Genomic DNA, 23,269 nt, shown 5'->3' with positions numbered 1-23,269 from the left:
TGTTGCACTGCTAAAAAAAAGAAACAAATTGTAACCTACCAAACAAAATCAGCAATTAAATAAAAAGATATATACAAAAATAATTAACTAAGAGTTGTTGTAATCTGAGAAAAATAAAACAAAAACGAAAATTAAATTTTTTTTTCTTATATGTATAAACAGCAATAACTAATTGAAAATCTGATTAGTAGGAATTATTTTAAATAGTCCCCGGCAACGGCGCCATTTTCTTGATAGGATTTTTACTACTTATGTGAACGGGTTTAAATCTCCTATTTTACTTGCAAGAATCACAAGGTTATTGTAGTATAAACGGATCTCGCAAGGTCATCTCCACAGGGATTATTAAATAATTCGAACTAATCAGATTCCATTTAATTATTGTAAAGTAGAAATTGAGGTGATTGATTGTATAACCTAATTAAAATAAAAATGAAATTAATGAATTAAAATAAACAATCTGCAATATTAGAGCTGGAAAGAAAAGAAAACAGTTTTGGGAGAATAAAATTAAGAAAGCACTAGGGTTCCACCATCACCTAGCAATCCTATGAATTTTTACCAATTACTTATTATCTACACATGCCACTTTGAAGATTAGATTTTCCTAATTCATATTCTACTTGGAACCTCCAACATAGAACGTATATCTAACATGCAACCTGTCCGGACGTTCGGATCAAATCTGAACAAGAAATACTCATTATGCTTTATGAAAATCCTTTGAAAAACCATGCAATCCTTAAGACGTGATATTCATCCTAAGTGAAATTACAATTATCAATCACAAGAAGCCAACATCAATTTCAGAGAACCTTCCGACCAAAATTGCATCAAATTACTTTTCTAAAAATCCTAATGGTGATCAGGCATTAAAACAATTAGATAGTTTTTATCCCGGTGATTAACAATTCAAAGTACGCATGCAATCAATCATAAGCAATTAAATAAAAATCACATATTCATGCTAAGGCTCAAGGCTTCGCCCTAGCAAAAGAAATTAGTTCTGCATACTCATAATTGAAATCATAGAAAATATATTCAAAAAAATGATTGAAAGCACCTTCAAGTAAAAAGTCTTAAAAACCCTAACAATTCTCTCTGTCTCCAAAATTGCATAAAAGAAAGCGTTGTCTAAAACTGTAGACGGCTAAGCAATATATTTTTCCAAGCCACCCCAACAACCCTAGGAAACATAACCCTAAATTAAATGATAAAATTCGTCTAAAATCTGAACAGCCACGTTTTGGCCCATAACCTGCTCCAAAACTGGCCCAATATAGCTGGATTTAATGTTTGAAATATTCTGAACACTTTTTCAGAAGGCCACGAACCCATCCAAGGTCATTTTGGGCTCCAAAAACGCAATTTAAGCCCAAAAACGTCATTTTCCAGCACTGCGCATTGCTTCTTTATTTCATCGCCAGAAAATAACCGCTTGGTGGAAAAATCCAAAATTTTGATACGATCAAGCTAAGTGACTCGTGAACGTCCTCCAACTGGAATTACTCCAAAATTCGTCCATTTGGTCCTGTTTTGCTCCAGAGGAAGTCGAAAAACGTATATTGAAAATACAATTCAAAGTATCAAAATTCTTCCAAAATATACTAAGATTAGGGTAAAATATATAATATAAAATCTACTCATCATGGTCTATTCGTAGCAGGCAAGAGAATTCTTTGCAGGTTGCCAGTTGAACTTGAGCTAGATTGAGTGACTGCTTCTCTCCGTCTGTCGTGCTGCCTACTCCGATGAGATGTGGAAGTTGCTCTTTGCGAGCCTAGCCGTAAATGAACGCTTTGCCTGGAAGGTTATTCATGTTGATCATCGGTGTATGGTCCCAACCATGAGTGTATACTTGCCCATGGGCCTAGTCGAGAATACACGTTCCTCCGCGAGTTAAGACGGGAGTATACGCTATCTCGAGGGCCCAATCGGGAGTGTACGCTGCCCGAATGCTTGGTTCGTGACTGGTTGAGTGGCTACTTACCGAGACACTGCTAGAGAGGTTCCTCATTTGCCCTTATCGTACTCATGGACACCTCGTCTAGGGTACATTGGATTTCGATGTGTTGCAAGAGCTGATTCGGCAAGGTCGTCTGTTGTGCAATGGCGCTCGTCAACTCTATGACTTGTCGGGATAAGTGTTGTTCGACATTCAAATTGGAAGAGCTTGGAAGGAATGTGCCTTCTTGAGTAGTGGAGGGGTGGTAGACTCCAAGCACGATATTTGAGTTGGGAAATGTTAAATCCGCGGAGAAATATGGTGAAAATGCCCCCGGCTCGATGGTTGGTCCGGATGGTTGAGATATTCTCAGGTCAACTTAGGCTGCTCGAGAAACCACTAGAGCAGGCTGGGCCATATGAGCGAGCTGCTCGACGTGTGATGCACGCGGGTGTAAGGCTTGGGCTCGGCTTGGCAACGTGTTGGGCGTGGAGTGACATGGCTTGGACCATGGCCTTGGTGCCGTGAGCCTTGGATGACACGTCTCAGACCATGGTGGTGACACCATGGACCTCACCGTGGGTGGCTATCGTGGTGGCCATCCCAGTGGTTCATATGGTGGAAACTCGTGGTGGTGGTGCCGCTCCACTAATTGTCACATTTAGCCTCGTGGATCATCGCGATCCTATCTCTTGAATATTGAAATTTTCACTTGTTAAATTTTCTAAATTTCTAGCCATTGTACTTCTCTTTTTTCGTTTTATCAAATTTTCGCAAATAAAAAATTCTAAAAATAAGAACGTACGAAAAATCTAAAAATGGACAAGAAATAGAAATCCTTGGATGCGAGAGTCTTCTACGAGTGTGGGACTCAGCTCTCAATGAAAGCACTAATTTGTGGATGCAAATTTCTTCCTTCTTGTTCCTGGACAAAATTACTCCCACAAAACAAATATTAGGTCAAGGCCAAAAGCCTCACGCGCCCACGATGATTTTGGGGGGGGGGGGCTTTGGTCGAGGAAACTCTAATTCCAAAGTTAGAATTTTGAGGGAAAAGTGTTTGGATAATTTTTGAGTGTTTAGCAAGAGTGAAAACTTAGCTTTTTAGAGAAAATGAGGTAGAATATATAGGGCATGGGCAGCTCCTTTGGGAAAGAAGGTGACTGGCCTTTTGTGTGTGTTTTTAGGTGTAATTGGTAGTTTAATTGGCCGTTAATAGATTAATTAGGTAATAAATCCATTAATTAGCCAATTAACATAATTTAAAAGGAATGTTTTGGGGGTTACCTTGTGGAGAAGTTGGATGAAATAGATTTTGAATTGTTACCTATGTTGGGCACCTTTGACTTGGTTGAGGAATGATTATCTGCTGCTCACGCGTAGGAATCCCGATAAGCCTCAAGGGTATTTTTGTTCTTTTTTATCCAAAGATCCACGTGTCGCCTTGTGATTAATATTTGCTCCATAAGTTCAACTCGTCCTTGACTATTTTTAGAAAATCAGTTCAAACAGTATCGACCATTTTGAAGAATCAGTTTCAAATATATGTATAATTAGTTTTGTATTTTTTTTTAGTAGAACTAGTTTCGAATATATGTCTAAACCCTTCTCAGCCATTTTTTCAAAATCAATTTCAAATATATGTAGAATTAATTTTGTATATTTTTTAGTATAAGCAGTTTGTTGAGTTTTTGTAGAATTAGTTTGTATACTTTTAATGAAATTAATATTGTCATCAGTCCAACCTCTTATTGACCATTTTTGTATATTAGTTTTAAAAATATGTAGAATCTGTTTTGTATAATTTTTTTTAGTAGAACCAGTTTGTATATTTTTTTAGTTGAAACATTTTGTACACTTTCAAAATAAAATATTTTAAAAATAAAAAATAACTTTAAAAAAAGTAAGTGGGATGTGGGCCCCACATACCCCTTCCCCCATCCCACCTCCTGACCTCCCATTCCTCTTCGTCACCCCCTCAGGCCATCTCTAACAGAAGGGTCCAGAGGGCTAGAGGGCCGAAAATAGCCCTAAAACCGTCTCCAACCGAGGGCTAGGCCAGAGGGCTCGAGAATCTGGGAGGGCCCCACGGAATTTCAAAGGGCCAAAGGGCCAAAGGGCTGGTTGCTTCCGGCCAGCCAGCTAGCCCCGGGCTGGCTATTTTTTTTTTTATAGTTTTGTTATTCTTGTCGGTTATAACCGACAGGAATACATGCTATTATTTAATATACTAAATAATAGTGTATTCCTGTCGGTTATAACCGACAGGATTGTTTTAAAAAAGAATTCAAATGAAACGGCTACTACCCGTTGCATTTGATTTTTTTTTTTTTTTACATTATTATTAATTTTTTTTATTTACAAAATTTTTCATATAACTTCTATTTTTTCCTATAACTTCTATTTCACAAAATTTGGTTCATATTTTTTTTTAAATTCCATTTTTTTTCTATAACTTCTATTTCACAAATTTTGTTTCATATTTTTTTTAAATTCCATTTTTTCCCTATAACTTCTATTTCACAAATTTTGTTTCATATTTTTTTTAAATTCCATTTTTTCCCTATAACTTCTATTTCACAAATTTTGTTTCATATTTTTTTTAAATTCCATTTTTTTCCCTATAACTTCTATTTCACAAAATTTGTTTCATATTTTTTTTTCCTATAACTTCTATTTCATATTGTTTTTTAAATTCCATTTTTTCCTATAACTTATATTTCACAAAATTTGTTTCATATTTTTTTTTAAATTCCATTTTTTTTCCTATAACTTCTATTTGACAAAATTTGTTTCATATTTTTTTTAAATTCTATTTTTTTCCTATAACTTCCTAAGCCATTATACAACATTAAATTAAGTAACATGAAACAACATTAAACAATATGAAACAACATTAAATAACATTAACCAACATAAAAATTATACAACATGAAACTTAAACAACATTTTAGTTGTAGTTTTTAAATAATAAATTATGTTTGGCCCTATGGCCCTTTGGCCCTCGGTTGGAGACGATTTTTTGTGACAGGGCTAAAACGAGCCCTCTGGCCCTTTGGCCCTCGGTTGGAGACGGAGACAAATATGGTCATGTACTGTTCATTAAAATATTAATATCTTGGAGAATCTTGGAGGGTCAGAGGGCTAAAACGAGCCATCTGGCCAGCCCTCGGTTAGAGATGGCCTCACAATCCCATTATTCACGACTTCATCTTCTCCAATTCATTTCTTCTTCTTAGGACAAGTTTCATAAAGAAAATGGTAAATTGCTAAAATTGTCCCTGAGATTTGCATAACTCATCACTTTGGTCTTTGAGATTCCAAATCGATAAAAGTGGTCCCTGAGATTGTCCACCATCCATGATTTTGGTCATTTCGTTAAAAACTCCGTTAAGTGTCATGTAGCTCTTGGCCGAAAGTTTGGGCAATTTTCAAAGCTTCGTAACTCAATCGTTTCTTAACCAAATTTGACCCATAATATATCAAAATGAATATAGGAAAGTGTAGAATAAGATTATACATATTTTGAAGTCCAATGGTTGCCGGAGATTACCGGAAAATAGCCTCAAAGTTGACTGGTCCGAGTGAAAACTTGAAAACTCGCCGAAAACTGGATAACTTTAAACATTCATAACTTCTTCAATACTCAACGAAATCAAGTTATTCAAAAACAAAAATCATACTTCTCGATGAGACAAAGAGAATGGTACCTTTTTTTACTACTAACTCTCCGTGGTTTGGCCGGAAAACAGCTTGAAAAGGGGTTTTAGTCAGAATACCTTCCTTCATAACGCAATCAAACATGAACTCAGATCCTCGAATCAAATGTAAAAAAGAGAGAAAGAAACTGGAACAAAATTGAACAGAGACATAACAAAGTCAGTCACGCATAGAAGGGCAATTTGGTCACTTACACATCAACATAGAAAATGTTCGTGATGTCACTTTAAACTTTATTAAAATTTTGTTTGTTTTTGAAATATTTAAAAAATGTTGTCTCAATTTAAAGTGAAGTATTAAAAGTATATTCCATTTGTAATTTTTTTAGTTTTTAACAAAACATAAAGGCTTATTATATTAACACCCCACAAATTGTTGAATGAACCTCACATACTTAATACACCCCACATTTGTTTTTTCAATGAAAAATTATCTTAATACACCCTACATATTTCCCCATAATACTCTCATACCTCACATTCTCAATATGCAACTTATATTTTCTACATGCACCCCATATTTTCTATACACCCCACATTTCTAGAATCTTATAAAGCTTTTAATTTGGACAAAAAATGTCATATGGGATTTAAAGCATAAGTGGGTTGTTTTCAATTCCACCATCAACCCATATTGTCAGTTTTTAATATTTGGTGGTAATTTTAGATGTTTAATTCTTCATGTAATCCATGTGATTCCTAAAAAATGAATAGGATCATAAAAGCTTGAATCACACTGCAAAAGCAAGATTAAATAATTATCCATGTAGTCAAAATCACTAAAATAATAAAAAAATATAAAGTCTTACCTCATGTGAAGCTTTTGAAACATCGATTTCGTGTTTCATTCGTCAAAAATAATATTTCTCAATCAACATGTTTGTAGTTTCATTGGTTAAGGTTTTGTTCAACAATATGAAGGATCGAAGGGATTTTGATAGTTGAAGAAGATAAATAATACGTTAAAAGTGATTTGTTGTGTATTTAGATTTTTTTTTTAAATCTAATAAGGTCAAAATTGTCATTGTATACAGTATAGTATGGTAAATAAGTCATTTAATATTAAATTTTAATGTGGAATGCATTCAAAATTTTTGTGGGATGCTAATATAAAAAGCCAACATAAAGGAAAGGCCTTCAATCTCCGAATAGCATTTCCATAAAACAATTATAAGTACTGTTTGTCAATTTTTTTTAACAAAATGTAATAGAAAGACTTTCAATCCCTAAATAGCATTTTCATAAAACAAATACCTTCAATTTTTTTTTTGTCCATTTTTTAACAAAACATAAAAGAAAGACTTTCAATCCCTAAATAGCATTTTCATAAAACAAAGACCTTCAAATTTTTATTACTTTTTTGTCCATTTTTTTTTCTAACAAAACATAAAAGAAAGACCTTCAATCCCTAAATAGCATTTCCTTGAAACAAAGACCTTCAATTTTTTATAAGTACTGTTTTGTCAATTTTTTTAACAAAACATAAAAGAAGGACTATCAATCGCTAAATAGCATTTTCATAAAACAAAGACCTTTAATTTTTTATAGAGTAAATTGTAGCAATAGTTTCTCAACTTTAATCAAATTGAAGCAATAGTCTCTCAACTAAAAATCCATTACCATTGGTCCCTAAACTCATCAAAATGTGTAACTATAGTTCTTTTGTCAACTTCGTCAAAATTTTATCAAAATGAGTTATGTTGGAAGGACCATTGCTACTACAATTGGGGTCTCTTAACTCATCAAAATGTGTAGCTATGATCTTTTTCATCAACTTCGTCAGAATTTTGTCAAAATGAGTTATGTTGGAATGATCATTGCTACTATTAGATTAAAGTTGAGGGACTAGTGCTCAAATTGGGTTAAAGTTGAGGGACCATTTCTCTAGTTGGATCAAAGTTGAGGGACCAATGGTAATGAATTTTTAGGTGAGGGACCATTGCTCCAATTGAGTTAAAGTTAAGGGACTATTGCTACAATTTACTCTTTTTTATAAGTACTTTTTTATCATTTTTTTTAACAAAACATAAAAGAAAGACCTTCAATCCCTAAAAAGTATTTTCATAAAACAAAGACCTTCAATTTTTTATTACGTTTTTGTCCTTTTTTTAAAACAAAACATAAAGAAGGACCTTCAATCTCTAAATAGCATTTTCATAAAACAAAGACCTGCAACTTACTTTTTTATCATTTTTTTAACAAAACATAAAAGCAAGACTTTCAATCCCTAAATAGCATTTTCATCAAACAAAGACCTTCAATTTTTTAAAGTACTTTTTTCTTTCTGTTTTTAGCTACACCCCTGAAACTTGATTTTAACCTTATTTTGTTTTCTGTAACCCAAAACTCATCAATTTGCCCTCTAAAACTCAAAATTTGCTTCACCTTGCCCCCTGAGACTCGATTTTGATCATAGTTTACTTCCTAAAATTTGAAAGTCGTCTTCATAAAATTCAAAATTCACTTCACATTGCCTTTTATTTTTTTAATCTCTTCAATTTTTTAAAACTCAATATTCTCTGATTTTTTAATGTTGTCACACAATTGAGTGTATGATCAAATTTATTGCACATGTGACATAGCCTTATTGGGTGTTGGGTCCATATATGTTTTAGGAAGCAACCTATAAGGGCTTGTTTGGATGTGCTTTTAAAATAACTGAAAACTCCTTTGGTGAAAATATTTTTGATACTAATTAATCCTTAGTAAAAATCCAAGTGGAAAAGCACTTTAAGTGCTTCCTGCAAGAAGCACATATTTGGTGCTTCTTCCAAAAAGTACTTAGAGTGCTTTTGAAACTCAAATCAATTTAAACAAAAACGCTTTCAGACATTTTAATGAATTTTGAGTTTCATGACTTTTAAGTACGGGGGCAAAGTGAGATCAAAATAGAGTTTTGGGGGTAACTAAAATTAAGCCCTTTTTTTAACAAAACATAAAAGAAAGACCTTCAATCCCTAAATAGCATTTTCGTAAAACAAAGACCATCAATTTTTTGTAAGTAATTTTTTTGTCATTTTTTCTTATTTTATCAAAACATAAAAGAAAGGACTCCATTCCCCAAATAGCATTTTCATAAACAAGGACCTTCAATTTTTTATTAGTACTTTTTTTGTCCTTTTTTTTTCAACAATACATAAAAGAAAGACATTCAATCGCTAAATAGCATTTTCATAAAACAAAGACCCTCAATATTTTATAAGTACCTTTTTGTTAATTTCTTTTAATAGACATATAAAACAAAGACCTTCAATCACCTAAATAGCATTAGCATAAAACAAAGGCCTTCAATTTTTTATAAGTACTTTTATGTCAATTTCTTTTAATAAATCATAAAACGAAGACCCCAATCAGCTAAATAACATTTTCATAAAACAAGGACCTTCAATTACATTCATGTTTTTATTTGTCTCTTAGTTCTATTCTATTTAAAATCAGGCTGTGAAAATAAGTGTACAAAAATCGTTTTTCAATTGCCTCGTAAATAATATCAACCACCTGATCTCCAGTCTGCATATAATGCGCATCAACTATAGATTAAGAAATGCCAACTTGCTTACCATTTGATAATACATACATTTTATGCAATTTACTATGTTTATTAAACAACTTTGATAGCCCTTAAAGGTTAGCGCGTGTTTAGGGAATCCAAGAATTAAAAATAACAAAAAACGTAGAAATCATGCACCTAACCTCACATGCAACAAAATTGTATAGGAATATATAATAAGACCAAAGGGATGAACCTCCACCAGTTGCAGCTTGAACTAGCCAAGAGAACTGGCCTTTTGTAATTTTTGCCTTTCTCCCCTCTTGCATCTTCACCCCCTCAACATGGATACCTCCAATTTGGCTGATCAGTCTGAGATTCCTATTATTCCGTTAGCATTAATCGATGTCGGTGACCAGATCGAGCAAGCAGATCAGACCGACGTCCAAGAAGCTGCAAAATTAGAAGGCAACAATAGTACAGTTTTAATAAGTAGCATGGAATCTGATGTTTTCAACGCTGCAAAACAAGGCAATCTCGATGTCCTTAAGGAACAAGGCAAGAATCTGGACAAAGTATTGACTGCAACCCAGAACACAGTCCTTCATATCTTTACAGCATGTTATAGGATCCCAAGGTACATGGAATATGAGTATTCGGAACTCAAGTCAATGATCACTGTGGATGGTATCCTTAAAATGTGTCCAGCACTACTATGGCAGCAGAACGAGAGTGGTGATACTGCCCTACACATTGCGGCAAGATATGGGCGTGCTGGTATAGTTAGAGCTCTCCTCCTAGCTACAAAAACTTATTATCAAGGCGACCTTGAGCAAGGTTGTGCGATCTCATCAGAAGATGCCGCCTTGCAGGAGCAAAAGCTCATCAGAAAAACCAACAACAAGAAGGACACAGCGCTGCACGAAGCTGTCCACTTTAATTACTTTGGTGTGGTGGAGATATTAACCAAAGCAGACCCTGAGTTTTCCTACTCTCCTAATGATGCCGGCGAGACTCCTCTTTACCTAGCTGTCGAGAGGGGATACGATCTTTATTGTCTTCAAATACTTGAAGGTTGCAAAAATCAACTTATGAAGGCTGCAAAAATCCAACTTATGAAGGCCCAAATGGTAGAACGGCTTTGCACGCTGCAGTTATCCGCAACGACGAAGGTAAATGTATACAGAAAATAGTTACTGATGATGGCCCTAGTTACTAATTTTCTAGTTACTAATGATGGCCCTAGTTACTAATGATGGCCATGGTTACTAATTTTCTAGTTATTAATGTTCAGTTTTCAGATTTCAATCGAAGTCCCTAGTATTAATGTAATAATAAATTTACATGTCTAGTTATATAATTTTTTAAAATAAAAATTAGTAATTGATTTAGTGTTTTAATACTCACACCTTTATTAAACTCATAATTAATTTTAATTCAATACAATTCCAAGATAAAAAAAATAGAATAAGTTTCTACCTATTAGTTTTTTTATAAAAAGATTTTTGTTATAGACCTAATTTACTGAATAATACAAAAGGAAGAGAGAGGTGCGGCGGCACAAACAGAAAAAGAGAGAGGTGTAATTGTGAGGTGTATATTATTTCACCTTATTGTGCCTTTATTTATAATAGTGTTTTATGTAAATTCATTATCCAATAGGATAATATATGGTCTAAGAGATATGATAGAATCTCACGGATATCCCAGGTATGATAGGATTTACATGATCAAATTTCTAATTTAATGGACTGCAACGAATTTCAATTTTTAATCATAAATGTACTCATCCATATAATTTTTCAATTTTTTTAATCTTAAATGGACTCATACTTAAATATATTAATTTTTATATGTAAAATGTACTATTTTTTATATAAAATGTACCCATTTTTCTTTATATAAATTCATTCAATTTTTTTTTCTAATCCATTTTAAAACTTATATGGGTACATTTTGTTTTTTTTTTTTTTGTTGATTTGAGAATGTATGTATCCATGTCAAGTTCAATCGAAGAAATTTATTAAGCCTAATATCTTTGTTTTTGTGTTTTTAAGAATGTAACCATGTTTATATATACAATATATTAAGAGTATACTTTATATTTTAATATTATTAATCCCACAAATTATGGGTTTTATTTAAAATCTCATTAATATAAATAACTACCAATATCAAATGTTAATTTAAAAAATATAGTAACCTACATAAAAATACATTACTACATTAATATCAGGGACTTCGATCTAAAACTGATAACCAACAAGGTTTCAGTCAAAGAACATTGAAAGATAGTCTCCCTTAGAAAATTGATTTTATCTTTCATTTCATGATTCATTAATACATATGTTTCTTGAAGTATATATTTATGTTTTCTTTTTCTTTTTATACTTAAGAAATGACGAGAGCATTACTAAAATCCGATAGAACTCTGGCAAAAGCAGCAGACGAACTAGGATGTATTCCGCTTCACATGGCTGCAGATTTTGGTTACTTTTCAATGGTTAGGCAACTATTGGAATGTGATAAATCTACGGCCTACGTTGCTGACAATGATGGGCGCACAGCTCTTCACTTTGCAGCGTCCAAAGGCCATCTAGATATAATGAAAGAGCTTCTTACTCATTGCCCTGATTGTTGTGAACTGGTCGACAATAAATGTCAGAATGTGCTTCACTATGCCATAAAGAGCGGTCAAGATCGCGTAGTTTATTTTGTGTTAACGGATCCGTGGCTTAGCAACATCCTCTTAAATGCCAAGGATGGAAATGGCAATGCACCTCTCCATCACCTTGCTCATTATCCCAGACTTGGGATGGTTAATTTATTACTTGATGATAAAGTTGATATAATGTCGTTCAACAAGGAAAATGTAAACGCTTTCGACATCATTCTAGCTAATGAGGACAACATAAGCAAGGCAGTTGAGCTGGTATGTATCACCTCTAATTTTCTTTTATGTTATTATCCAATTTTTCTTTAATCGTCTGGGATTACTGAGTAGTCCTAAATCAAATGGTGAAGATTGGCGTTAAGAAATTGAATGGTGAAATTGTTTAAAAAGTCGGATTATTCGATAGACTGGACTACAAAAGCCAAACCTTTTATTATGTTATCCACTAAAAATACATTTTCGGCTCCGTCCATGAAGAAAATCCAAAGCTGTCTAAATAAGGATCACTTATTCGTACAATTACATGACCAATAATAAGGATGGTACTAGACTTCATCCTTAGATTTGTCCTTGAAGATAACATTACTCTTCTATGTCTTGCAGGAAAATATAAAAAAAAATTTGCAAAGCAGGTATGGTAGACCAGGGCACAGAGTTACAAGCCACAACAATGATGGCAATAAAGTGGAGGAGGAAAACCAAGGTAGCAGAGACACTGGAGAAAGCTTAATGAAAGCAAAAGATACCCAACTGGTGGTGGCTACACTTATAGCAACAGTAACCTTCGCAGCGGGTTTTACCATGCCAGGTGGTTACCACAGCGAAGGCGGATCGGAACAGGGTTCCCCGATTCTATCAAGAAACACAGCGTTCAAAGCATTTGTTATAACAAATACACTAGCCATGGCCATGTCTAGTTGTTCTGTCCTGGTGCTCATGTATTCCTCCATTTACACAAAAAGAAAGTACATGATCCAAACCTCTGATACGTTTTACATGGTAGTAACCTTGACAATGTTGGCTTTGACTGCAATGGTGATTGCATTCGTTGCTGGCACATACGCAGTACTTGGCGGTCATTCTCCAGGATTAGCCCTTGCAGCTTGTGTGCTTTGCTGCTTTTTCTTCTATTTCTTTGCACATTCCATTCTTTCTATTGAAAGCAAAATACTGAAGGCCCCGCATTTCCTGCGCCATCTATATATTGGCATTGTATTGCTGATAGGTAACTCAATGATTGCGGTGTTTAGATCGATACTCTTGAAGCTAACTTTCAGGCCTCAGCCAACCAAGTAGCTGTTGGAGCCTAAATCGTTTCTGGTAACTGGAATTCGAAGCCAACTTACAGACCTCAGCCGACCAAGTAGCTGTTGGAGCCTAATCGTTTCTGGTAACTGGAATTCGAAGCAGCAACAAGTTCACTTTTGTTTTTGTTTTTTTTGTTTTTTTTTTTTTTAATTTAACGGCTTGCTAGTTTTAAAGTTTAGTAGTAATCAAGTGATAAATGTACTGTCCAGATTCTGTCCAGATTAAATTTGCAAATGGAGTTGGTTAATTGTTTGTCTTCTAGCTCCATTGTAGAGAAGTTTGTGCAATGTACCTAAATTTGGAACATATATATATATATAAATTCACAGCTCCAAGAACAAGAATCATTTAAACACAAAATTCATAAACATTATCATGACCTCAGAGCCCAGAACTGATCACTGAAACATTTTTCCACGATCTGAACCCGTTCGTATTTACTGGAATTTCCTTATGCTATATAAATTCAAAGAATCGTATTTCACAAGAGGTGAGCTTTCCGCGTACTACAACGATAAACTCAATTTCACAGACAACCGAAAGAGTAATGCACACTACTGCTTCAAATTAAATGAGTAGGTAACAATCTTAAGTTCATGACTAAACATTGTGGAGTAAATGTGAGAACAAAATCATGTTTCCATCGGTACAATAAAAACTTTAAAGGACACGAATAATTTAAACTCTAGAACTTGGCAAGTCGACATACGAACTTGCTAACCCTGGTAGATAATATCAACCAAGGAATAATTCCTACCTGCAAAAACAAATCAAGAAGAATCAGAAGCAATACTCAAAACCATGCTTAAGATTTCTCTATATCGCATACTAAGCAATGCACATCTCTTTTCTTTCTGACCTGAGATTCATAATATGCAAACATCGGCAGTCTAAACACGAAAGTGACAGTACATAGTATTGACGAGACATTAGAGTGCCAGCAAATATAGATACTCTTCTCTTACAGAAGTGATAAGAAACTGGCATTCTTTAGATCATTTAGTTAAGGCACCTTTAATATATGACAAGTAACGATCAAAACTAATTCCAACTTTATTTACCATAACATTTTCGTTTACAACTCCTCCGGCCCTCCATGATTTCACCTTCCCTGCAGGGCAACAAGAGATAGTAATCAGTAAGTCCTATCAATTCAATTGTTATAGATTTGCTATCTCAATAGGAAAGAGGGGACTCGAAAAATAAATTTGGATCGGGAACACGTTACCAAAGGGTTGCACAAGTTGTCGCGATATGGAGGCAACAGGAACCCTCCAAAACCAGTTGACTCGGCTTTGCTTCCTGCAGATAGCTTTGTTTTATGTTGCTGTGCTCGCAGGGCTTCTCCACAGGTTCCCTGTAAACTTTACTCAGGTGCGAGCCAGTGCTTTTTTCTTTCAACCCTTTGTCTCTTTCTTTTTGTTCTGTTAAACATGTGCTCTATGGTTCTCATTGAGTACACTCTTATGTACAGCAAACACCCGGTCAGATTAGGAACAGGAAATCTGGGGGCTCTGCTGGTGCTTAAGCGTCCGAACAAGGGGAAGCAATAACCTTTGCTGATGTTGCTGGCGTTGATGAGGCTAAAGCAGAGCTAGAAGAAATTGTGGTATGTTGGATACTCCTCTCTTTCCTTTGATATCACCAAACGAATCATCAGAGTCTTCAGAGGATCCTAAAGGCTTCCTACTGTCTTCTGAATTTTTATTCCATTTTTATTTATGCCGATGTTTTCTGGTCAGGAATTTCTTCGGAATCCAGACAAAGTATATACGACTTGGTGCACGTCCTCCACGTGGATTTCTCCTGGTGAGTTACCAAAGACTAATTAATCAATGATGAATTACACCTCAAAACCTCTGAGGGGAAGTCAATGGTCCCAATTCAAATGTTTAGCATTTATGGTTAACTTGATGAGCCAACTATGATATGCCTTTCACGGATATCTCCCATGCCTTTCTCGACAGAGTTTTGAACTTTTTTTTTTTTTGTTCTGTGTGTGTTGTGTTGGATTAAGATGGAGTGCATAATTCCCAAGGACGATGGAAGCCACTTGGAGAAATACTATTTCAGCACCAAGCTTAATTTCTGCTTCACTACACTCATTTATGTATGTCCGAATCATGGAGAACAAGTATATAATGTGTGTTCCTTTAAGTATTCAACAAGTCTCTTATAATTTATTGAAAAAATAAAATGCAAAAAGAAAGTTATCTATTTTTTGTCTAAGTGAGTCGCAACCTAGACAGGTGTCTAGGCGGGCGCTTCAATAGGTCTGGGTGTCATTTCTTAATTTTCAAACGCTTAGGTATTAATCAGGGCGGCGGCCAACCGCCTAGGCGGCGCTAGACGGGGATTTTTAGAACAATGGTTGGAATTATATTTCATCCCATTAATGTCTCTGCACCACTTTTTTTTTTTTTTTAGATCCTGTATTTGTGTTCCTTTTAGCAAGTTATTTTTGTATGTTCTGCTGTAGGATCTTTTGGCATTTCTTAGGCTAACTTGGCCTGGGATTTTTTGCATTCTTTGTTTTCGGCTGCTCTATGTGAAATTCCCCACCCCACAGTCCCTCTACTAGTGGCTCAAGCCTCGATTGCTCTCCGACTCTCTCCGACTCTCTGGCCTCTTGGAGGGTCAAGCCGGGACCAAGAACGTCCACAACCTCTGGCTCGAGCTCTCCGAAGGCGAAAGCTCTTTAGCCGATTCATCCCCTCTGGTTCGAACGGTTCAGGTTGTGACGATACGGTTAGAAAATGCAATTACGAGAGCAAGGCTCAGGGCAAATGGATAGAGAAAGACCTAGGAAGACTTGGATAGAGACTCTAAGAAAAAACATGGAATACTTGGAGCTAACGGAAGACTTAGTGCAAAACCAAGTCCAGTGGAGTTCTAGGATTTATACAATTGACCTCACTTAGTGGAATAAAGCTCTATTGTTGTTGAACCTCTTTAGTTGAATGTAGTTTCTCTCATTATCTTTGATGCACTTGATTTTTAATCTAAAGTCGTTCATTGTCAATGATCGTTCGGTGGCACCTTGTTGCTCCACTTTGATAGTAGAGGTCATAAGTTCAAATCGTACAGGTGACATATCCAAGGTTTCATCCATGCCTACGAAATGAGAAGGCATCCACCCCATTTGAATCAACCAAGACAAGAACCAGAAAAAGAAACAAGCAAAGAAACAAAAACAGAAACAAGCAAAGAACCAAAAAAAAAGAAAAAAAGAAGCAAAGCAAAGAACCAAAAAAAAGAAGCAAGCAAAGAACAAAAAAAATAGAAGCAAAGAAGCGAGCAAAAAAATTAAAAAAGAAAAAAAGAAAAAAAAAAGCAAAGAACCAAGAAGTGGGTTCCACTTCAAGAAGTAAGAGTGGTGTTGTTAGCGAGTAGCCTTTGTGAAGAGTGTAAGTGATCTAGAGTTTGCTTTTAAAAAATAAGAGTGTCATAGCCTTTAAAATTGTGTATTTGAGAGTTGTGTGTTGTAATATTTGTGAGTGTAATACAAGTAATTTGTTTATTAATTTTGTCTCTACAACATTTATATTAGAGTTGTGTACTCTAATTTTCTCAACAGAACTTCCAACTGGTTGCAGCTTGAACTGGTCAACAGAACTGGCCTTCTTGTAATTTTCCCTTTCTTCCCTCCAGCAACACTCTTCCCCCCCCACCCAACACCCCCCCCCCTCCCCTCCCCCCAACCCCCCCCCCCCCCCCCCCACCCCAACCCCGCCGCGCGGGGAGCATGGATGCCTCCAGTATGGCTAATCAGTTAGAGAGTCCTATTACTCCGTTAGCATCAACCAATGTCGGTGACCAGATCGAGCTAGCAGATCAGACCGACGTCCAAGAAGGCGCAAAATTAAAAGGCAACAATAGTACAGTTCTAATAAGTAGCATGGATCTTGATGTTTTCAACGCTGCAAAACAAGGCAATCTCGATGTCCTTGAGGGACATGGTAAGAATCTGGACAAAATATTGACTGCAACCAAGAACACTGTCCTTCATATCTGTACAGCATGCTATAGGCACCCAACGTACAAAGAATCTGAGGATGAGGTACTCAAGTCAACGAACACTGTGGACAGTATCCTTAAAATGTGTCCAGCATTACTATGGCAGCAAAACGAGAGTGATGATACTGCCCTACACGTTGCGGCAAGATATGGGCGTGCTGGTATAGTTAGAGCTCTCCTCCTAGCTACAAAAACTTATTATCAAGGCGACCTTGAGCAAGGCTGTGCGATCTCATCAGATGATGCCGCCTTGCAGAAGCAAAAACTCATCAGGAAAACCAACAATAAGAAGGACACAGCGCTGCACGAAGCTGTGCTCTTTAATTACTTTGGGGTGGTGGAGATATTAACCAAAGAAGACCCTGAGTTTTCCTACTCTGCTAATGATGCCGGCGAGACTCCTCTTTACCTAGCTGTTGAGAGGGGATACACTCATTATTGTCTTCAAATACTTGAAGGTTGCAAAAATCCAACTTATGAAGGCCCAAATGGTAGAACGGCTTTGCACGCTGCAGTTATCCGCAATGATGAAGGTAAATGTATATAGAAAATAGTTAAAGAATATTCCTTTTATCTGTCATTTCATGATTCATTAATACATGTGTCTTGAAGTATTTATTTGTGTTTTCTTTTTCTTTTTATACATAAGTAATGACGAGAGCATTACTAAAATCGGATAGAACTCTGGCAAAAGCAGCAGATGAACGAGGACGCATTCCGCTTCACATGGCTGCAAATTTTGGTTACTTTTCAATGGTTAAGCAATTATTGGAATGTGATAAATCTACCGCCTACGTTGCTGATAATGATGGGCAGACAGCTCTTCACTTTGCAGCGTTCAAAGGTCATCTAGATATAATGAAAGAGCTTCTTTTGTTGTGAACTGGTCGACAACCAATGTCAAAATGTGCTTCACTATGCCATACAGGGCGATCAAGTTGACGTAGTTGATTTTGTGTTAACGGATCTGTGGCTTAGCAACATCCTCTTAAATGCCAAGGATGCTAATGGCAATGCACCTCTCCATCACCTTGCTCATTATTCCAACCTTGGGATGGATAATTTTGTACGTGATGATAAAGTTGATATAATGTCGTTCAACAAGGAAAATTTAAACGCTTTCGACATCGTTCTAGCTAATGAGGACAACATAAGCAAGGCAGTTGAGCTGGTATGTATCACCACTAAATTTTTTTTATATTTTATTTTATGTTATTATCCAATTTTTCTTCAACCGTCTGGGACTACTGAGCAGTCCTAAATTAAACGGTGAAGATTGACGTTAAGAAATTAAATGGTAAAATTGTTTAAAAAGTCGGACTACTCGATAGACTGGACTACAAAAAACAAACCTTTTATTATGTTACCCACTAAAAATACCTTTCCGGCTCCGTCCATGAAGAAAATCCAAAGCTGTCTGAATAAGGATCACTTATTCGTACAATTACATGACCAATAATAAGGATGGTACCAAACGTCATTCTTAGATTTGTCCTTGAAGATTACACTAATCTTCTATGTCTTGCAGGAAGATATCAAAAAAATGTTGCAAAGCAGGTATGGTAGACCAGGTCACAGAGTTAAAAACAAAAACGATGATGGCAATGAAGTTGAGGAAAACCAAGGTAGCAGAGACACTGGAGAAAGCTTAATGAAAGCAAAAGAAACCCAACTGGTGGTGGCTACACTTATAGCAACAGTAACCTTCGCCGCGGGTTTTACCATGCCCGGTGGTTACCACAGCGAAAGTGGATCGGACCAGGGCTCCCCGATTCTATCAAGAAACACAGCGTTCAAAGCATTTGTTATAACAAATACACTTGCCATGGCCATGTCTAGTTGTTCTGTCCTGGTGCTCCTGTATTCCTCCGTTCACACAAAACGAAAGCACATGATCCAAACCTCTGATACGTTTTACATGGTAGTAACTTTGACAATGTTGGCTTTGATTGCAATGGTGATTGCATTCATTGCTGGCACATACGCAGTACTTGGCAGTCATTCTCCAGGATTAGCCCTTGCAGCTCTTGTGCTTGGCTGCTTTTTCTTCTATTTCTTTGCACATTCCATTCTTTCTTTAGAAAGCAAAATACTAAAGTCCCCACATTTCCTGCGCCATTTATATTTAGGCATTGTATTGGTGATTAGTTACTCAATTTTTTCTTAGATCGATAAGCTTGAAGCTAACATACAGGCCTCAGTCGACCAAGTAACTGGAATTCGAAGCCACAGAAGTAGCAGAAGCAGCAACAATTTTACTTTTGTTTGTTTTGTTTGGTTTTTTCTTTTTTTTTTTAATTTAACGGCTTGCTAAATTTAAAATTTAGTAGTAATCAAGTGACAAGTGTACTGTCCAGATTAAATTTGCAAATGAAGTTGTTTAATTTTTTGTCTTCTAGCTCCACTGTAGATAAATCATAAATTTGTGAGTTGACAATGTACCAAAATTTGGAATATATACATACACACACACACTAGCGGAGCCACACTGGGGTCATTGAGGGTGCGTTTGGTACGCAGACGGGACGGAACGGGACGGGACGGAACGAAGGTGTAATTTTTGAAAAAGACATGGGGTATATTTGTCTTAAAATGGTAAAACATTGTGTTCCACAGACGTGGAACAAACCCGTTCCAGGGGGAGGAGGTGGGACGCAAAAACACCCAAAATCTGTCCCGTGGAACAGCCCGTTCCACCCATTTTTGGCGCACCAAACGCGGGACGGAACGCCTCGTCCTGTTCCGTCCCGTCCCGTCCCACGTACCAAACGCACCCTGAGCTCACATGACCCAAATAACCCAATGTTTTCCCTCTTGTTTTTTTGTCTTGACCCCTACCAGTTTGGGAAAGAAATGGTTTGTAGGTTAGCTTTTTGTTTCTCAACGGTCTTCTCTCTGCTGTTGCTGCTTCAATTTTCTTCTTTCTTTCCTCTATCTTCTTCTTTTGTGGTGCATCTTCTTCTTAATTCAGATTTCCTCTGTCCCTTACAATATGCTTAACTCAAATTCTTATTAATTGACCCAAAAAATACTCGTATTCTTATTTCCACTTCTGCCCTTGACTGCATATTTCCTGGATGTATTGACTTCTTGATTCGTGGCTTATTGCCATGTGTGGTGCTTGATGTTTTCTTTTACTTTTTGTTAGCGCTTTACATATAAACAAAAAATACGATATTACTACGTGGACAAACTATAAACAAAAATATGCTTTATTTTACACTTACTTATCATGACCCCATTGTTATATAATCCTAACTCCGCACTGTGCATATATATATATATATATATATATATATATATATATATATATATATATATATATGTATATGTATATGTATTGTGATGTAAGAGCTGCTGCATTTGCACAAACCTTTAGCCGTGACCGTTCTGAAAATTCCTCATTCCATCCCGTGTCATTCACAGCTCCAAGAACAAGAATCATTTAAACACAAAATTCATAAACATTATCATGACCTCAGAGCCCAGAACCGATCACTGAAACATTTTTCCACGATCTGAACCCGTTCGTATTTACTGGAATTTCCTTATGCTGTATAAATTCAAGGAATCGTATTTTCACAAGAGGTGAGCTTTCTGCATACTACAACGACAAACTCAATTTCACAGACAACCGAAAGAGTAATGCACACTACTGGTACAAATTAAATGAGTAGGTAACAATCTTAAGTTCGTGACTAAACATTGTGGAGTAAATGTCAGAACAAAATCATGTTTCCATCGGTACAATAAAAACTTGAAATGACACGAATAATTTAAACTCTAGAACTTGGCAAGTCGACATACGAACTTGCTAACCCTGGTAGATAATATCAACCAAGGAATTATTCCTACCTGCAAAAACAAATCAAGAATAATCAGAAGCAATACTCAAAACCATACTTAAGATTTCTCTATATCGCATACTAAGCAATGCACATCTCTTTTCTTTCTGACCCGAGATACGTAATATGCAAACATCGGCAGTCTAAACACGAAAGTGACAGTACATAGTATTGACGAGACATTAGAGTGCCAGCAAATATAGATACTCTTCTCTTACAGAAGTGATAAGAGACTGGCATTCTTTAGATCATTTAGTTAAGGCACCTTTAATATATGATAAGTAACGATCAAAAGTAATTCCAACTTTATTTACCATAACATTTTCGTTTACAACTCCTCCGGCCCTCCATGATATCAGCTTCCCTGCAGGGCAACAAGAGATAGTAATCAGTAACTTCTATCAATTCAATTGTTATAGATTTACTGTCTCAATAGGAAAGAGGGGACTTGAAAAATAAATTTGGATCGAGAACACGTTACCAAAGGGTTGCACAAGTTGTTGCGATATGGAGGCAACAGGAACCCTCCAAAACCAGCAAACCAGCACAATATATGTCAAGACCTAAATGGACAACCAAGTATACCTATTAAGAACCCTAGCTCAGGCAATTCCCTGTTATCGAAGAAAGCTAATAAATATTTCAAAAATCCAAAATACTGAGAACTACCTTTAAGATGAACAAAATTCTCTGATACAAATCATATGAAAGTTTTGTCTCCTTGCCGTGTAATTCTTGATCTGGAAGGCACATAATACTGTTAGAATCAACTCATAATAACTATACAAAATTGTAATGATCGGAATAAATTAAAATGTTCGAGACAAAATGATTATAGTAGGTACATTGAAATCGTATGGCATTTACAATAGAGAATTGCAAGTACCGACGGAAAATTTGAAAGGTAAAGCGTGAAAAAGAGGGTGTAGAAACATTAAGGTATATGCGGTACAACAGAAGAGAGGGACCTGACAGACTGAAGAAAGACGGGAAATTAAATTTCAAAGTCATAGATTCACCTAATCAGCATTGAGACAAGACTAAACTTATATTAAACTCATCTCTCTGTATGAAATTTTTTGTATCAGGACACCTAGACGCTAACGACATTGAACAGCTACCTAAACTGCCTTCGCCATTCAATACTTTGCTTAACAACATCATACTCATAAAATGCGTGGACGCTATTATACAAACACAACTTTAAGCCCAAGGATGTCATAAATAATTACTCTCTGCAATCATATATACGTAGTATACGTGTTTTAGGAATGCCTGTATATAATTATACATATGATCAACATAAACCAATAATCCAAGGGCTGGAGTTGCAAACTAACAATTTGCAAGTTCTTTCTCCTTAGCAGCTGCCATCCTCCGAAGTTTCGCAGCTTGCGCAAATGTCGACGGCCTGGATTCAGGCAGAAACAAAGATCATGCAACTGCAAATAATCCAAACTAACGCCTGATACTATAAAGCTAAGAATTTGAAGCTGCAAGCATCAAAACAATGCTGAAAATCCAAAAACTGAATAAATAAATAAAATTCCATTTGATAAATTGGAGAAAAATATGATTAAATAATAAAAAATCACTCACTGGGACAAGGAGCTTGCCTCCTTCAGGAGGTCTTTAATTTCTCCACGCAATCGGGTTGCCGTAGCATTCTTAACTCCTCCCTGCCAACAAAACAAATCACCCAAATTCAAATTTTAATTTCAGATAAATGCAATTAAAGCATAAATAAAAGATTAAGAGCTTAATTTCGCACAAAAATTAGGATTAAATTGTTTGAATGCAAGTTAAAAATAGTCGAGGAAATTACCTTCTTTAACTGTTCCAGCCACCTAGAGAGGAATTGGAAAGCGACGACGACGATGAATACAATTGGAGCTGCGAAGGAGCTCCGGTACGCCGGTAGGGTTTCTATTACCTCTCCCATGTCTGATTGCTTCCTTGCTCGATCAGTACGAGACACCACCTCCTCCTTCGTTTTGGATTTTCTATGCTTCTCTGCAACAGGGTCAGTTGCTATAGACCCAAATCTAAAACTCCACTGGGTAACCCCGATTTAATTGGGCCTGTTGGGCCTAAGTTGTTTGACAATGGCCTAATTAAACAAGCCCAAGTTAGGCCGAATCTTATAAATAACGAGTTTTTAGTTATTGTATGTTCTCAAAGAGATTTGTGATATGTACTCCCCTAAGATGGGGTAGAATTCCCTTCTCCTAAACTTTTTTCACAAAAATCCATTTAAAAAATTTCTCTATA

At 36.0% G+C, this 23,269-nt stretch overlaps 2 protein-coding genes, 2 long non-coding RNA genes and 1 pseudogene across 9 annotated transcripts; 4 read left to right on the top strand and 1 right to left on the bottom strand.

Moving 5' to 3' along the window:
- Window positions 1-9,383: 9,383 nt before the first annotated feature.
- Window positions 9,384-13,478, top strand: LOC126610554 (ankyrin repeat-containing protein At5g02620-like). Its single transcript, XM_050278654.1, has 4 exons — window positions 9,384-10,210; window positions 10,252-10,326; window positions 11,551-12,086; window positions 12,432-13,478. Exons 1-4 carry the CDS (start codon window positions 9,499-9,501, stop codon window positions 13,122-13,124), a joined length of 2,016 nt encoding a protein of 671 aa, XP_050134611.1. The 5' UTR covers window positions 9,384-9,498; the 3' UTR covers window positions 13,125-13,478.
- Window positions 13,479-13,541: 63 nt separating this feature from the next.
- LOC126610570 (uncharacterized) lies at window positions 13,542-13,819 on the top strand. The gene is made up of 2 exons (XR_007618576.1): window positions 13,542-13,626; window positions 13,682-13,819. It is a non-coding gene; the product is annotated as an uncharacterized LOC126610570 (long non-coding RNA).
- LOC126610522 (protein GET1-like) lies at window positions 13,641-23,034 on the bottom strand. Of its 6 annotated transcripts, none has more exons than XR_007618568.1 (8): window positions 22,824-23,034; window positions 22,598-22,677; window positions 22,339-22,409; window positions 21,668-21,738; window positions 21,480-21,583; window positions 21,313-21,362; window positions 20,844-21,008; window positions 20,687-20,775 (listed from the first exon to the last, which is right to left on the bottom strand). XR_007618568.1 is itself a non-coding variant. In XM_050278612.1 (7 exons), exons 1-7 carry the CDS (start codon window positions 22,938-22,940, stop codon window positions 13,822-13,824), a joined length of 543 nt encoding a protein of 180 aa, XP_050134569.1. In that variant the 5' UTR covers window positions 22,941-23,033; the 3' UTR covers window positions 13,641-13,821. The 6 variants fall into 6 exon arrangements, 3 of the variants coding, with proteins under 3 accessions (XP_050134569.1, XP_050134581.1, XP_050134563.1); XR_007618569.1 differs by having other exon boundaries at window positions 20,687-20,818; window positions 20,883-21,008; XR_007618566.1 differs by having other exon boundaries at window positions 20,687-20,818; window positions 20,883-21,008; window positions 21,480-21,561; window positions 22,824-23,032.
- On the top strand, window positions 14,419-15,181 carry LOC126610565 (uncharacterized). The gene is made up of 3 exons (XR_007618575.1): window positions 14,419-14,510; window positions 14,611-14,745; window positions 14,879-15,181. It is a non-coding gene; the product is annotated as an uncharacterized LOC126610565 (long non-coding RNA).
- On the top strand, window positions 16,882-19,475 carry LOC126587303 (ankyrin repeat-containing protein NPR4-like; annotated as a pseudogene).
- Window positions 23,035-23,269: the final 235 nt, after the last annotated feature.

Source organism: Malus sylvestris, chromosome 2 (assembly GCF_916048215.2).
Source record: "Malus sylvestris chromosome 2, drMalSylv7.2, whole genome shotgun sequence".
NCBI classification, from domain to species: Eukaryota; Viridiplantae; Streptophyta; class Magnoliopsida; order Rosales; family Rosaceae; genus Malus; species Malus sylvestris.
The sequence above is the reverse complement of the archived record's forward strand: the minus strand, read 5'-3'. Positions and strand labels throughout refer to the sequence as shown.

Excerpts from the sequence above, each read along its gene's own strand:
- LOC126610554 (XM_050278654.1), top strand. The coding sequence starts at position 9,499 with ATGGATACCTCCAATTTGGCTGATCAGTCTGAGATTCCTATTATTCCG. Across the intron at positions 10,211-10,251 it reads GAGGGGATACGATCTTTATT|GCTGCAAAAATCCAACTTAT; the intron begins GTCTTCAAATAC and ends CAACTTATGAAG. Across the intron at positions 12,087-12,431 it reads TAAGCAAGGCAGTTGAGCTG|GAAAATATAAAAAAAAATTT; the intron begins GTATGTATCACC and ends TATGTCTTGCAG.
- LOC126610522 (XM_050278612.1), bottom strand. The coding sequence starts at position 22,940 with ATGGGAGAGGTAATAGAAACCCTACCGGCGTACCGGAGCTCCTTCGCA. Across the intron at positions 22,678-22,823 it reads GGCTGGAACAGTTAAAGAAG|GGAGGAGTTAAGAATGCTAC; the intron begins GTAATTTCCTCG and ends TTTTGTTGGCAG. Across the intron at positions 22,410-22,597 it reads GAGGCAAGCTCCTTGTCCCA|GCCGTCGACATTTGCGCAAG; the intron begins GTGAGTGATTTT and ends GCCTGAATCCAG.